Here is a 12,289-nt window from a genome sequence, read left to right as displayed (position 1 = left end):
AGATAGGTACCAAGAAAAAATTAGAATGCAGAGAGAGTAAAAGCTTAATAGAAAAAGTCCACACAAATCAGAAGATGTGATCACAGCATGTTGGACCCGAGGTAGTTTTAATTTGGGTAGCACAAATACAAATAGCTACGGCATGGACTCTACAAGCCTGCTTAGGCCTATGCAAGTACTTAGTTGGCATCTAGCCTGCACTACTGCAACTTCAATGATCTTTGTACCCAAGTTAGATTGAAGTTAAATAGGCTGCAGTCACATTTCCGACTGCACTACAAATATATCCACACGCTTCCAGCGTGTGTAGTTATTCAGCTGTGAATATTGGTTTAAAATGCAAATGTACAAGCCACATTAAAATTAAGGCAGGGCTCAAATCAAATCCAGAAGTCATGGTTTACAAGCCAAATCAGTGGTTCTCAATTTTTTTAGACTCAAAAGGCATACCTCATTAAACTCAGACCATCACTCAGAAAATACCAGATTTTAGTTTTCACTCATTTTTTAACTATGGCTAAATATAAGAGAAATTATTCTGCTGCAAAGAACTTAGACCACAAAAGGGAAGGATGTTTCTAGCACTACAGATTCCTATTTGCAATCTCTGGGTTTGCCTTGTCAATCACACACAGGCATTTGCACACTTAACGGAGCTAATCTTATATGGCATCCTGCATCATAGAAGGATGTCATGGCACCCTGGTTGACACTCAGCACTCTAGATAACAAGACAGTCAGAAGATCACACCCTTACAATGCCTATATATTGGACAATTACAGCTAACTAAAATGAATGGGGGATTATGGACTTCTTACACACTGCACAAGTGCCTTGAAAACTGGTAGGGTAATCAGGTTATAGATTACAACACTCTATCCAAATTACAAACAAGACAATCAGTATTAAAAAAGGAAGCGCATAAAGCCTTTGAGCAGTGGTTCTCAACCTTTTTTTAGACTCAAGATATTCCTTGGTGGATTCAATGCACCCCATGGATAATGCCAGGTCTTTAGTTTCCACTTGTTGTTTGACTATGGAAAAATAGAGCAATTCTTCTGTTGCAAAGAACTCAGAAAGATCACAACAGGGAAGAATGTTTTTAACACTATGGATTCCCATCTGAAATATCTGGATTTATCTTATGAATCATGTTTGTACACCTAATAGTACTAATATTGTGTGGGATCCCTGAAAGGATCTCAAGGCACTTCAAGGTGCTGCAACACCCTGGTTGAGAATCACTGCCTTGGAGTCTGAATGATGAGGACTTAACTGTGTGCATGTAAGTTTTCCCTACAAAGTTTGGCACAATGGAACAGGAACAGTTGTACATAAAAAAAAACCTCCCAAATTTCTGGAGGAAATTATAATGAACTGTGTGACCTTCAATGAGTGTTCTAGGAACATAATAAAACATAAAATAAATCCTGTCAGACTACTGATTCAAAATACCTTTGACAAAACATAACAACATTGCCTCTATCCTCAACATAAGACATGTGGCCAACATGCAATAGCATACTAAAGATGTACCTTTTTAAACTAAATAAAATAGAGAGAGAGAGCACAAGCTTTAACTTCATTAGATGCTGTGAAAGGACTTCAGAAATGGAATATAAGGAGGGCCAGACCATACAGGGGTAGGACTACAGCCCCTTCTCCCCATGCAGCTGGATTTGGACCAGGATGCCTCCCCTAACCCCTTCTAAGGGCTAAATTGGGGCCACCAGCCAGATCCAGCCCCCAGATGGACTGGGAACTGCCCATCTGTCCCACCAGGGAAAAAGGTTGGGCACCTCTGAGTTAGTCTATAAAGGTACATATTTACCCTGTCTTCTGGCTGACTTCAGACTAACATAACTAACCATCTATCTCATCTTAAAGATGCTTCACAAACAGATGAAGATTTGAAGAGGCTGTTAAAAAGAGGGAAAAAAGTGTTGCTTTAATCCAGACAGGCTACATAGAATGGTCTCCACACTGGATTTGACATTTTACTGTCTACCCATGGCCTGCATCACAATGTCTGTAGCACTACATAAGTCAAGTGAACAGCTGTCCACACTGCTGTAACATTAGACTGACAGCAGAAATGCCACAAAAATGTCCCTGGGTGAAACAGGAACTTCTCTAGAGCGCTACATTGTGTATCATTACATACAAGGTCTACAAAGTATACCATAGATTACACAGAGTTTCTCCATCCCCCAGCATCTCACAGTGCTCCACTCCCACCTCCCTCCCATCCTTTCCAAGGTGGGAGAGAGAGGGAGAATGAGAGCTGGCACTGTCACTTGTTCACTGAAAATGCAGAGGGAATAGGCATAGATAGGGGCAACAAACCTAGAAAACAGAAAAGGAAGAGGAAAAAAAAAAATCCAACAAGAAAGGATTTTTAGGGAACAGGGAATACAGAATCATTTCATGGAGCGCATAATACTCTTGGGAAAAAACTAATCATAGATTAGAGAAGTCACCTCAAAGCCCAACAAAACATAACAATGAAGCAAGTGGGGAAGAACACTAATTAAGGGGGGGTGGAAATCAAAGAAAAATAAAGAAACAGAGGAGAAAAGTAAAGGAAAAAAAGGAGAAGAAATTGAAATGAGCAAAGGAAATGTTAGTAATGTTACCTGAAAGGCACAGAGGTTAGTAAACATCCATGTTTATTTTAATTTTCTAAATAAATATTCCACATTTTTAAGAGGAAGAGAGGTAAACCAGAAGTGATAGCACAGTTAGTGATAAGATTCAAATCACACTGCTACAGTTATGTAACTAGGTTAGCAGGACAGTTATTTTGAAAAATTATATGCAACTACAGCAGATTAAATTCTTTAGATTGTTGAGCCGGAAAGCTATTTTTTTTTCAAATGTAAGTAGGGTATGACCTCTTTGTAATTATCTTCACTTAATGTACATACTCATGTACTGAAAGTTTCATTATAAGTATTGTGTTAGACCAGTTTCTAAAATAGTATTTCTTCTTTCCCTGTCAGCAACTCATCTGTATGAGGCTTAAGAACAGATACGAAAAGTGTCAGGCCAAAGTACGTTATAAACAGTAACATCATTCCCTCCCCCATTTTTTAAATGGAGTGTTGCTAAATTCAGAGAAGTTATGTAGGGGTGCCTTGAGACCAAAAAGGCTGAGAACTGCTGACAAACAACTGGTATTCTTTTGAATTTTTGTCTTTTTGAAACAGTTTTAGACAGACTGTACACTTTTATACATACTCTCAGCAACCAAGTACTGTAACATTCCCGTTTACCCAAATCCCTGAACATTTTCCAAATATTTCCTCATCTCAGTTGAAATTAAAAGTGACCCAATCATCACTCCAAAACCATGCTTATTGATTCTATCCAGTCATAATACAGTGAAACAAAAAAGACTGCGGTTATTAAATTTCTTGACAATTAGGATACAGTTATGCTCATAAATCATTTCTCAAACTCAATGTCACATGCACAGGGTGCACAAAGAAATTTTAAAGTACTAAAATTGTATGATACTAACTATTCTTATTTATTTTTATGCCTTAAAAATGTGCTTAAACCATAGCAGAAATCACATGATCCTTACCAGAGAATTTATGCTGACCTCAGGCATGAGGAGTTAAGTAATGTATTTCAGTATATAGGCTGATGTGGTGTATAGGTCGGACCCAGTTTTCCGGTGTGGGATTTTCATAGACACCGGGTATAAATTGGAGCCGGGCTTGGTGCTTGGCTGGCACAGCCCCACCCCTGGTAAGCGACACTGCCTAGGCCATGCCAGCTGAATGCTGACCCCAGCCGTGTCCTCTGCAAGCGGTGCTGGCTTCAGCACTCAGTAGCGCTGTTCACAGCAGACAGGGCCAGGCTCAGTGCTTGTCTGGCTCAGCCCCATTCCCTGCAAGCCCAGTACCGCTTGCAGGGGATTGGGCCACACTAGCCAAGCGCCGAGCCCAGCCCCGGCCCCAGCCCTGACCCCTGCAAGCAGCACGTCTCCAGCCGAATGCTGAGTCCATCTCTGTCACCAGCAAGTGGTGCTGGGCTTGGCGCTCGGCTTGCACAGCCCCATCCCCTGCAAGCGGTGCTAGGTTTGGCACTCAGCTGACGCGGCCCAAGCAGCGCCGCTCACAGGGGATGGGGCCGCACCAGCCAAGGGCCAAGTCCGGCCCCGTCCCCGTCCCCTGCCCCCACCCCCTGCGAGTGGTGCTAGGCTTGGCACTTGGCTGGTGCACCCCCATTCCCTGCAAGCAGTACTGCCTGGGCTACACCTGCCGAGCACTGAGACCAGCACCAATCACAGGGGACAGTGATAGGAGGTATACGTGGACGTTGAATTTTAAGAGTTAAAAATTGGGCTTCAAACCTGTACTTATACACCATGAAATATGGTAACAAAACAATTAGTTGGGGCTTTACCGAGTAAAGAAAAGAAAATACTTCATGGCTGATAAGTAAAGAACAGTAGTTATATTTTAAAAATAAGCGTAATAGAGTTCAAAACTATCCAACTTCTTGTAAATTAACCCCTGGATAGCCCTTTCCTAGAATAAAGATGGACTCTAAAAAAAAAAAAAAAAAAAATGTTCACTCTTGGGGTGGCAACCACCTAATGAATTTACTCAAATATAAGACAAGGTTCCCCCTACCAGTCAGCGTTAGGAAAAAGCCCCTCATCTTACATTCACATACAAAGAAACCTAATCAAATACACTGTATATCATTAAACTGCTGCCAAAAGTAGCATGTGCTCAATAATGAAAACCAACTATGAAGTTGATTAAATTTAGCCAACACTAAGCATACATATAAAGTACATGGCCCAAATGGGACAAACATGCTATTGGGAACTTTTTCCTTTTTTTGGCCCTTCTGAAAAAACACATGGGTGTTCCCTTCACAGGCAACTGGCAGCAGGCCTGGAAGTACTGCAATGCCAGGCCAACACTGGGAGGGCCAGAGCCAGCCCTGACACCATCCCCTTGGTACCAAAATGGCTACATCTGACATGCTGATGGGAACCTACCACAAGGATAGGCCAGTGCAGCAGCCCATCTGAATAAGATATATGGAAGAGGCCATAGAGTGCAGTCACCCTCAGCACTTAACTCTTTTTACAGTCACGGTGAGCCACTACACTAAATATATTCCCTCTTCCTGTTCACATCCACAGCTGAGCTGTTTCTTTCTTTCCCATTTTCAATTACTCCTGTTTCTTCACCAGTCTTAAATATCTGGCAAACACTGCCAAACAGGGCCCCAAACAGCTCACCCAGAATCCCTCTGTTACCCCCTTTCTCATCCTGTCGCATGATTAGTGTGGCCCCGTGCAAAGTAAGATCAGGAAGCCCTAGGCTTCACTCGCATATAACTTTTTGGAGCATCTCAGGACTCATGACAAGACCACCTAGTTCCAGTCATAAATAAGGGCTAATTAGCCATGGATCCTCAGGAGGGGAGGGGTATCTGGAGCACATGCATATACTGAACAGTGCTGAGCTGTGGGGTCACCATGACTTGAAATGCTATTGACTTTGCTAGGGCTCAGCCCAATGAACTATATGGTAAATCATGAGCCTTTTGACTTTGGGATATCATGAACAGTTTGTATTATATATAAAGTAGGTGCCAAAGTGCTACTTAAAAATGAGTTTATGAAGTACCTACACTAAAACTTGCAGCAGTTTCAAAAAACGTAAAATGCATAAATTCTGAATGAACTAAGTCTATAGGTACTATACAAAAATAACTACAACTATATGTTTATTTTAAGTTCATTTTTTTTCAGATTTGCTCCTCACTTCCATGTGTTCAGGTCAGGGAGAGCAAAGTCGGACAGGAAGAAGGGTGGAAAGGAGCTGCAAAGTGAAGACAATGGGGGACAGAGGACAAAGGGGCACCCTGATATCCCCTTTATTTATTTCCTCTGCTGTAGCAGTGAGAAGGTGAAAAATTGAAGACAAACCTCCAATAATTAGATTTTATACCTGAAAAATTATAACAAATTTATAAATTTTCCATATATAAAACCTTATGGTGGGGCAGGGCTCTTATAATCAAGGTGATCTAATATTCAAGTAAATATGGTATTCTGTGCATTCACAGCGAAGTGGGGGAAAAATAATGGACTTAAAGTTGCAACAAGAGACATTTAGGTGGGATATTACAAAAGAACTTTCTGCCTACGAGGCTACCCAAGCACTCAAACAGGTTGTGTGTCAAGTACAAGAAATATCAAATCTTGGCTTCCTTAACAATGCAGTGAACATTATAGGACATGTCTCTTACGAGCTTTCACATCAAAGAAAAAACAGGTGTCCTGAATCTTTAATAAATTCCCTTTATCAAAATTGTTGCATAGAAATCAAGAAGTTAAACAAACTTCTGAACTATTCAATTAAAAAAATTATTTACCCCTTTAACTGTTCAGCTTTCACTTTCTTGATCCTGTGTCATCATTTCACCAGTCTCCTTTGAAACACTATGACATAGACAAGACCTGAATTTCTAATGTAAAAAGCAAACAGAAAAGAATACTTTTAAAAGCTTGCCTGCCCTTGCTCATTATAAAGAAGCAACAAAGTGATTCAGAACAAGAGCTACAGTAAGACATTTTCCTATAATTCTGAATAAAATTTAGCTTTGTGGTCAAAAAACTTCAGTAGAGCAGCTTTACTTCTTTGCCCTCAGGAAGCTTCTCTTCTCTACCTTGTTCAAATGCCCCAATTCTCCAACCTTGATCCTGAACCAATATGGCATTCCCAAGTTATCAACCTCTGGTGGAAAAAGACTGACTTAAGGAAACAGGCATTAATTTGACTGAAATCTGAAGGATGAATTAAATCAATAGAGGCACCAGGGCAGAAAGGTAAGACCAAGTCTCTGATTTGGTGGCTGATCAGCTACCATGTAAAACAACAAAGAAATCAAAGATGAACATGACACCAATTCAAGTAATCCCAACACATTTACCGCTGTGGCTTATCCCATGACGGATGTTAGAGCAACAGAAATGGAAAATTCTCAATGCCAGCAGACCAGGCAACTCCAGTTTAATACGAAGAGCTACCAAACTCCAATTTGTATTTGTGATCTATATATGCTTTATTGTGATATCAAGAAGCTATGCAAAAAGACAAAATTAAAATTTACAAAAACCAGAGTTTAGCACCACATTAATCCATGTAGTAAATCTGACAGTTATCTAACAAGAATTAAATAAAAATAATTGTTTACTATATACTAGATCTAATTAATTTTTTTTGAATTTTCACAGACAAAAAACTGCAGATGTATTATTAGCTCTGAGGCAGTTATCACAAATGTTACTTTCTTTTCTTTTTTGTGGTCATCAATTCTGTTTCAGAGAGAGGTTTAAAATCATTATATCTAAAACGAAAGCCTATAAAAAATACTGAAAGGTACAGCATGTCTTAAAAAGAGTTTTCTTGGTTTCACAAGCTTTTCGTATTTCTCTTTTATGAAAAGCTGACAAATTAAAATTAGCATTTGAAAGTATTCAAAAGATTATTTAAGCTTCTCTTTCAAGCGTCAGGTTGCACAGGTGCCACTGCTCATTAAATAGTGAAACCTGTATAAGATCAACTTCACTAGGCCACCCTCTTAAGGACTGTCACAAAGCAGTCCCAAACACATCAAGTATAATGATGGTTTACTTAACATGAAGACCCTTTGGTAAAAAAGAAATACCAGTTTAGGGCAATCACTTATGACACTTGTGATAACAATGAAACCTAACCTATATGACTGAGCAAGTGCTTTCTCATATTCTGACAAGTACTTAACATCCTTTTTTAATTTTAGCTACAGTGACATTTTACAACCAACTTCTACACAAATGACTTTAATAATAAAACAATATGTAGCTACCACTATGATAAAACCCCAGCATTTCATTGGTATGAATGCTAGAGAAAAAATTTAGTTAAAAGGATACTAAATGGAAACTCCCATTTCATTTGTATAAAATATCATCCAACTCCTCTCTATATAGAATTGGCAACAGCATACATCAAGAACAGTTATATAACAAGCCGGTTCTCTCTTTAATTTTTGTTTATTGCTGTGAACAGTGCACAGAAAACACAATATGCATCTCGTTCTGCCTCACAAGTGTCGTCAGGTTATCTGAACTGATTCTGTATCACCAGACTGAATTGGTGATATATCAAGTGAAGAGCCTTTATTCATGCTATTTCTTTGCTCTAAAAAGCCTGTTTGCCTTAACATAGCTTGGAAATTCTACAGATCCTTACTATGCTTATTTATAAAGCTAATTCTGAAATAAGAGCAAACAGCTATTAATACAATGCATCCTTAGCAGCATCTTAGTATTGGACTGCTTCCAATTCTATATCGGGCTATACAGTCCATTAAAAGTTGATACACTGCTAAAAACTTCAAAGAATTACAATGGCATAGCATTCGCTTCCTATAACATTACTCTTAGATTAACTTGTTTATGATACAAAGTGTGCCACTTTGATGAATATGGAAAAAAACAAATCATTTTCTCAATTACTGAAAATTTAAAATAAAATAATCTGACCTTTTAAAAGCAAATATTTAAGAGTAAACTGTTTTCCTGTTCACTGAGATTTTTTTCACTATTAATATGAAAAATATCAGTCAATTACACCAAAACAGAATCCCCTAACTGGTTAAGATAAATTTTGTGCTGACTCAAACTATAAAACAGTCAGCACATTTCCCAGTAGTTTCACTACATAAATCTACGTACTTAATAGCTACATCCCTAAAAACTTCACCATTCACATGTTAAACTAACAATTCCGTCAACTCCTCACCATTCCCTGTTCCTCAAGAAAGACAGTTACTTGACATCTCCTCCTGTTAAAATTAATAACAACAGGATATAAAATCAACTAACTCAGAAGATAATTAACTTTCTTCCAAAACACACATCACATTCAACTGTTGTCCAAGCAGTTCAGTCATTCTGGGTTCTGGCATTAACTGAGGGGGGAGGTCAGGATGACATTATTATATGTTGTATTTCCTGACTAAGGTCACAATTAATTGCTCTATAGCTTTATTTCATTTACCAGCTTCTAAAGGCTTGGAAAGACGTTCAGTTTCTGTAGGGAGAGTCACCGCTGTCTCTGGAGAAACCAACCACAAGCGTACAGAAGTTCATAAATTTTCTTCCAAAGTAAAAGTGGCCATTCAGGGAGAAAAATAACTTAGGGACAATCTGCGTGAAGTGGTTCCCCAGAGAATATTCCTCAAGTGACAGAACTTCCATACACACAGTGGACGCAGAGCCAACCTTTGCAATCCTACTGTGCTTTGTTTCTCTCCCCTCCCACAGAGGGAGAGAAAATGTATGTCACTCTCAGCCAAGCAGGGAACAGAACATACCTCCCAAGTGCTTTGGGCTGGAAAAGCCCAGCGCTGAAACAGTTGGCAGGCATGTTCTGCTCCTGGCTTGTTCCATGCCTGAATGACACTGCAGCACTTGGATGCAAGGAAACATATGCAGTCCCCAGCCTCAGCTGCGCTCCAACACAGTATGGGGGAAGAGAAATGCTGGAGCACAACACAGACTCCCACCCTTCAGTGACTCTGATGGTCCCTGGTTACATTCACTTAAAAAGCCTTGAAAGCTCTCTGGGCTGTGTGCTTTCGGGACCTCTGGCAACCCAGTATTCATGCTTGCAGGCTCCTTGCTTCCCTGTCTGAACCTGTACAGGTCAGCTTTTCTCTCAGGGAAATAAACCTGGAGTTGTCCTGGATGTTCTGAATGTGTGTACGCAGTTATAGCATTTCAAATATTCATTTTAAAATTAGGTCTAGCCATTATAAATTAAATATTTAAATGTCTTATGGTTTCTACAACAGGGGTCACCACCCCCCAGCACGTGCCAGAGCATGCCATATGATGGCATTTTGCCTGGCCCATCCACCTCAGTCAGTGGGGGAGTTGCAAGGGGCTCGACTTGTTGTGACAGCGCAGCCCTTCCTTGCTGTCCACCCTGAGGCACACATGCACTCACTGCCAGCAACCAGCCAGAAGGGCTCCACAGACCTAGGGTGCAGCTGCTTGCAGCATCCCCACCACCTGCTGCAAGCAGCCCGGCCTCCATGGTAGGAGTCAGGGTCCTGCCCAGATCCTAGGCCGGCTATGGCAGGCAACGGGAGGCTGCAAGCAATTGCACCAGGGTCCACAGAGCTCGGCTCAGCTCACTGGTGGCAGCAGGTGCACATGTGCGTCAGGGCAGACAGTGGGGAAGGGGCTAAGGGTGCACTGCCACAAAAAGGATTGAGCCCCTTGTGCCTCCCCCGCCATCCACGCTGGCACGCCAACAAGTCAGGGCTGCCGATTTTTTTGGCACTTAGCCCAAAAACACTGCTGACTCTACAACTTTAACAGATAAAAAACAATGGCATCTTCTAGAAATCAAATAAATACTAAAAATGTGTGAAGATACATTTCAAAGTGGTATTGCAGTCTTTCCTATCCAGCAAGAAATGAACTGTCTACATCCAGAACCAGATAAAAAAATTCTGTCAAAAAGATGTTTAGCTGGCCAACCAACATTTTCCAGTATGTTCTCCCATAAAGAAAAGCCACTGTTCCCCATAAATGTCTTTTACACAGAAGTAATGAACTATGAAATCCATAAAAGAAAAGTAGCTAATTTTATACAGATGCTACTCTAAGTGATCCTGGCATCAATATTTTTTAGTAATTACTTTATATCTATGTCATAATCTCCTTGTAAAAGACATGGGACTAGCAATAATTATATTTTAAATTCTGGGTGGTGAAAATGGGCAATATTACTCACACACAAGACAACATCAATGAAAGTTAGTTATGTTGCCCCACCAATGACTTCCAACCATAAACTAGAGAAACCACCCATTTTCAGGGTCAGAGACAGTTCATACTCAATACCAGGTAAAACCAGGGCATCTTCTAAATTGAGACCAAACTACAGTTGCACCAAACTACATTAAACAGGTTGCACTTTTATTACATGAACCAAGTCAAAACTCAAATTATTTCCCTGAATAGCTTAAATTAGACCTACAATCTGGTATACACGGGGTGAAGTGCAGGTGATCCCCCATTAAAATACTTCACATTGATTAAACTTAAATGCTGAAAAATATATTTTACAATCACTTTACTAGGAAAAAATAGAGGGGGGGGGAGTCACTTTAATAGGAAAAATCCTGGTTTTGAATAAATTAAACCTAACATAAAAAACCAGCTTGTTTGGTTTTAGTTATTGACAGGCTGCATTTACCATTCTGTAACCCCAGCCAGAGTTGCTTATGATCCTTTTTCTGCATCTCATTGATGACTTGGCTTTTGTGCTTTAAGGCATCTGCTTCCTTTATACAAGCCATGAAATGAGCTTCAATGACATCCTTAGAATGACAGTGAAGAAGGTCCTTTTCTGGAAAATTCTACAATAAAATTCAGAAGACAGACCAAAAGAAATAAGTACATCGTGGAACTCTTAACAAAAGAAATGAATCAGCACACAAAACAATTATTTTTCAAGCAGCACGGAGACAAAGTATAGGTCACAAATCTTACCCAGTTCTTAAAGCCTTTGGTTTACTAATAGAGAGATTTACATTTTGAAAAAACAAAGATGTGCTGCAGAAGCACAGTCCATATTTCCAGTTCACCTGACTACAGACATTTGATTTACTACTTTTGAAAACAAAGTTTTCCAACTGTGGATCCTATTCAGTCTTTCCTAACTTTGGATCCAACTGCTGATCCTATTCAGTCTTTCCTTTCCTAAAGGGAAAACCATGTTAATTTGCAAATAATAATTGTTTAGCGATGAAAAATTTTACAACATTTAAGCAATCCACTTTTAATGTCTCAGACACATAAATGTGCGGAGTGGGATAAGCTTGACTAACAGAAAGACATTCTTTGCCCATAGTTCTATTGTAGCCAGGCCTTGATTTGTTAATAATGACTACTTGATTTACTTCACTAAATTTCTGCTTTCATGTGTGATGGTCATGGCTTTCTTGAAGAGACATTTATATGTCTGACTGAGCAGACCTGACACTAACAACAAAGGTGATCATCAGAAAAGTAAAGAAACAAATCAAATGAGACTGGACAAAACAGGAACACTTTTCTTCCCCTTTACAAATCCCCGTAATAGGCTCATATGGTAGCAGTCCAGGAAGGGTTACTAGATAGGCAAAGTACCTTTCCAGTGGTGACTAAAATGTCTGATTAAAAAGAGCTGGTGATACAAACAGAATAAA

The 12,289-nt window shown here is 39.8% G+C and overlaps 1 protein-coding gene across 1 annotated transcript in view; it reads right to left on the bottom strand.

The window, feature by feature from the left end:
• Positions 1-12,289, bottom strand: part of ATG5 (autophagy related 5) — a 188,285-nt gene that overhangs the window by 122,366 nt on the left and 53,630 nt on the right. The window contains exon 5 of the mRNA XM_019520149.1: positions 11,296-11,458. Within this exon, the coding sequence (XP_019375694.1) occupies positions 11,296-11,458 (163 nt within the window). The remainder of the gene's footprint in view (positions 1-11,295; positions 11,459-12,289) is intronic.

The sequence above is a fragment of the Gavialis gangeticus genome, unplaced genomic scaffold (assembly GCF_001723915.1).
Source record: "Gavialis gangeticus isolate Ggan-Ray unplaced genomic scaffold, GavGan_comp1, whole genome shotgun sequence".
In the NCBI taxonomy this organism is placed as follows: domain Eukaryota; kingdom Metazoa; phylum Chordata; order Crocodylia; family Gavialidae; genus Gavialis; species Gavialis gangeticus.
This window is presented reverse-complemented; position numbering and strand designations above follow the sequence as displayed.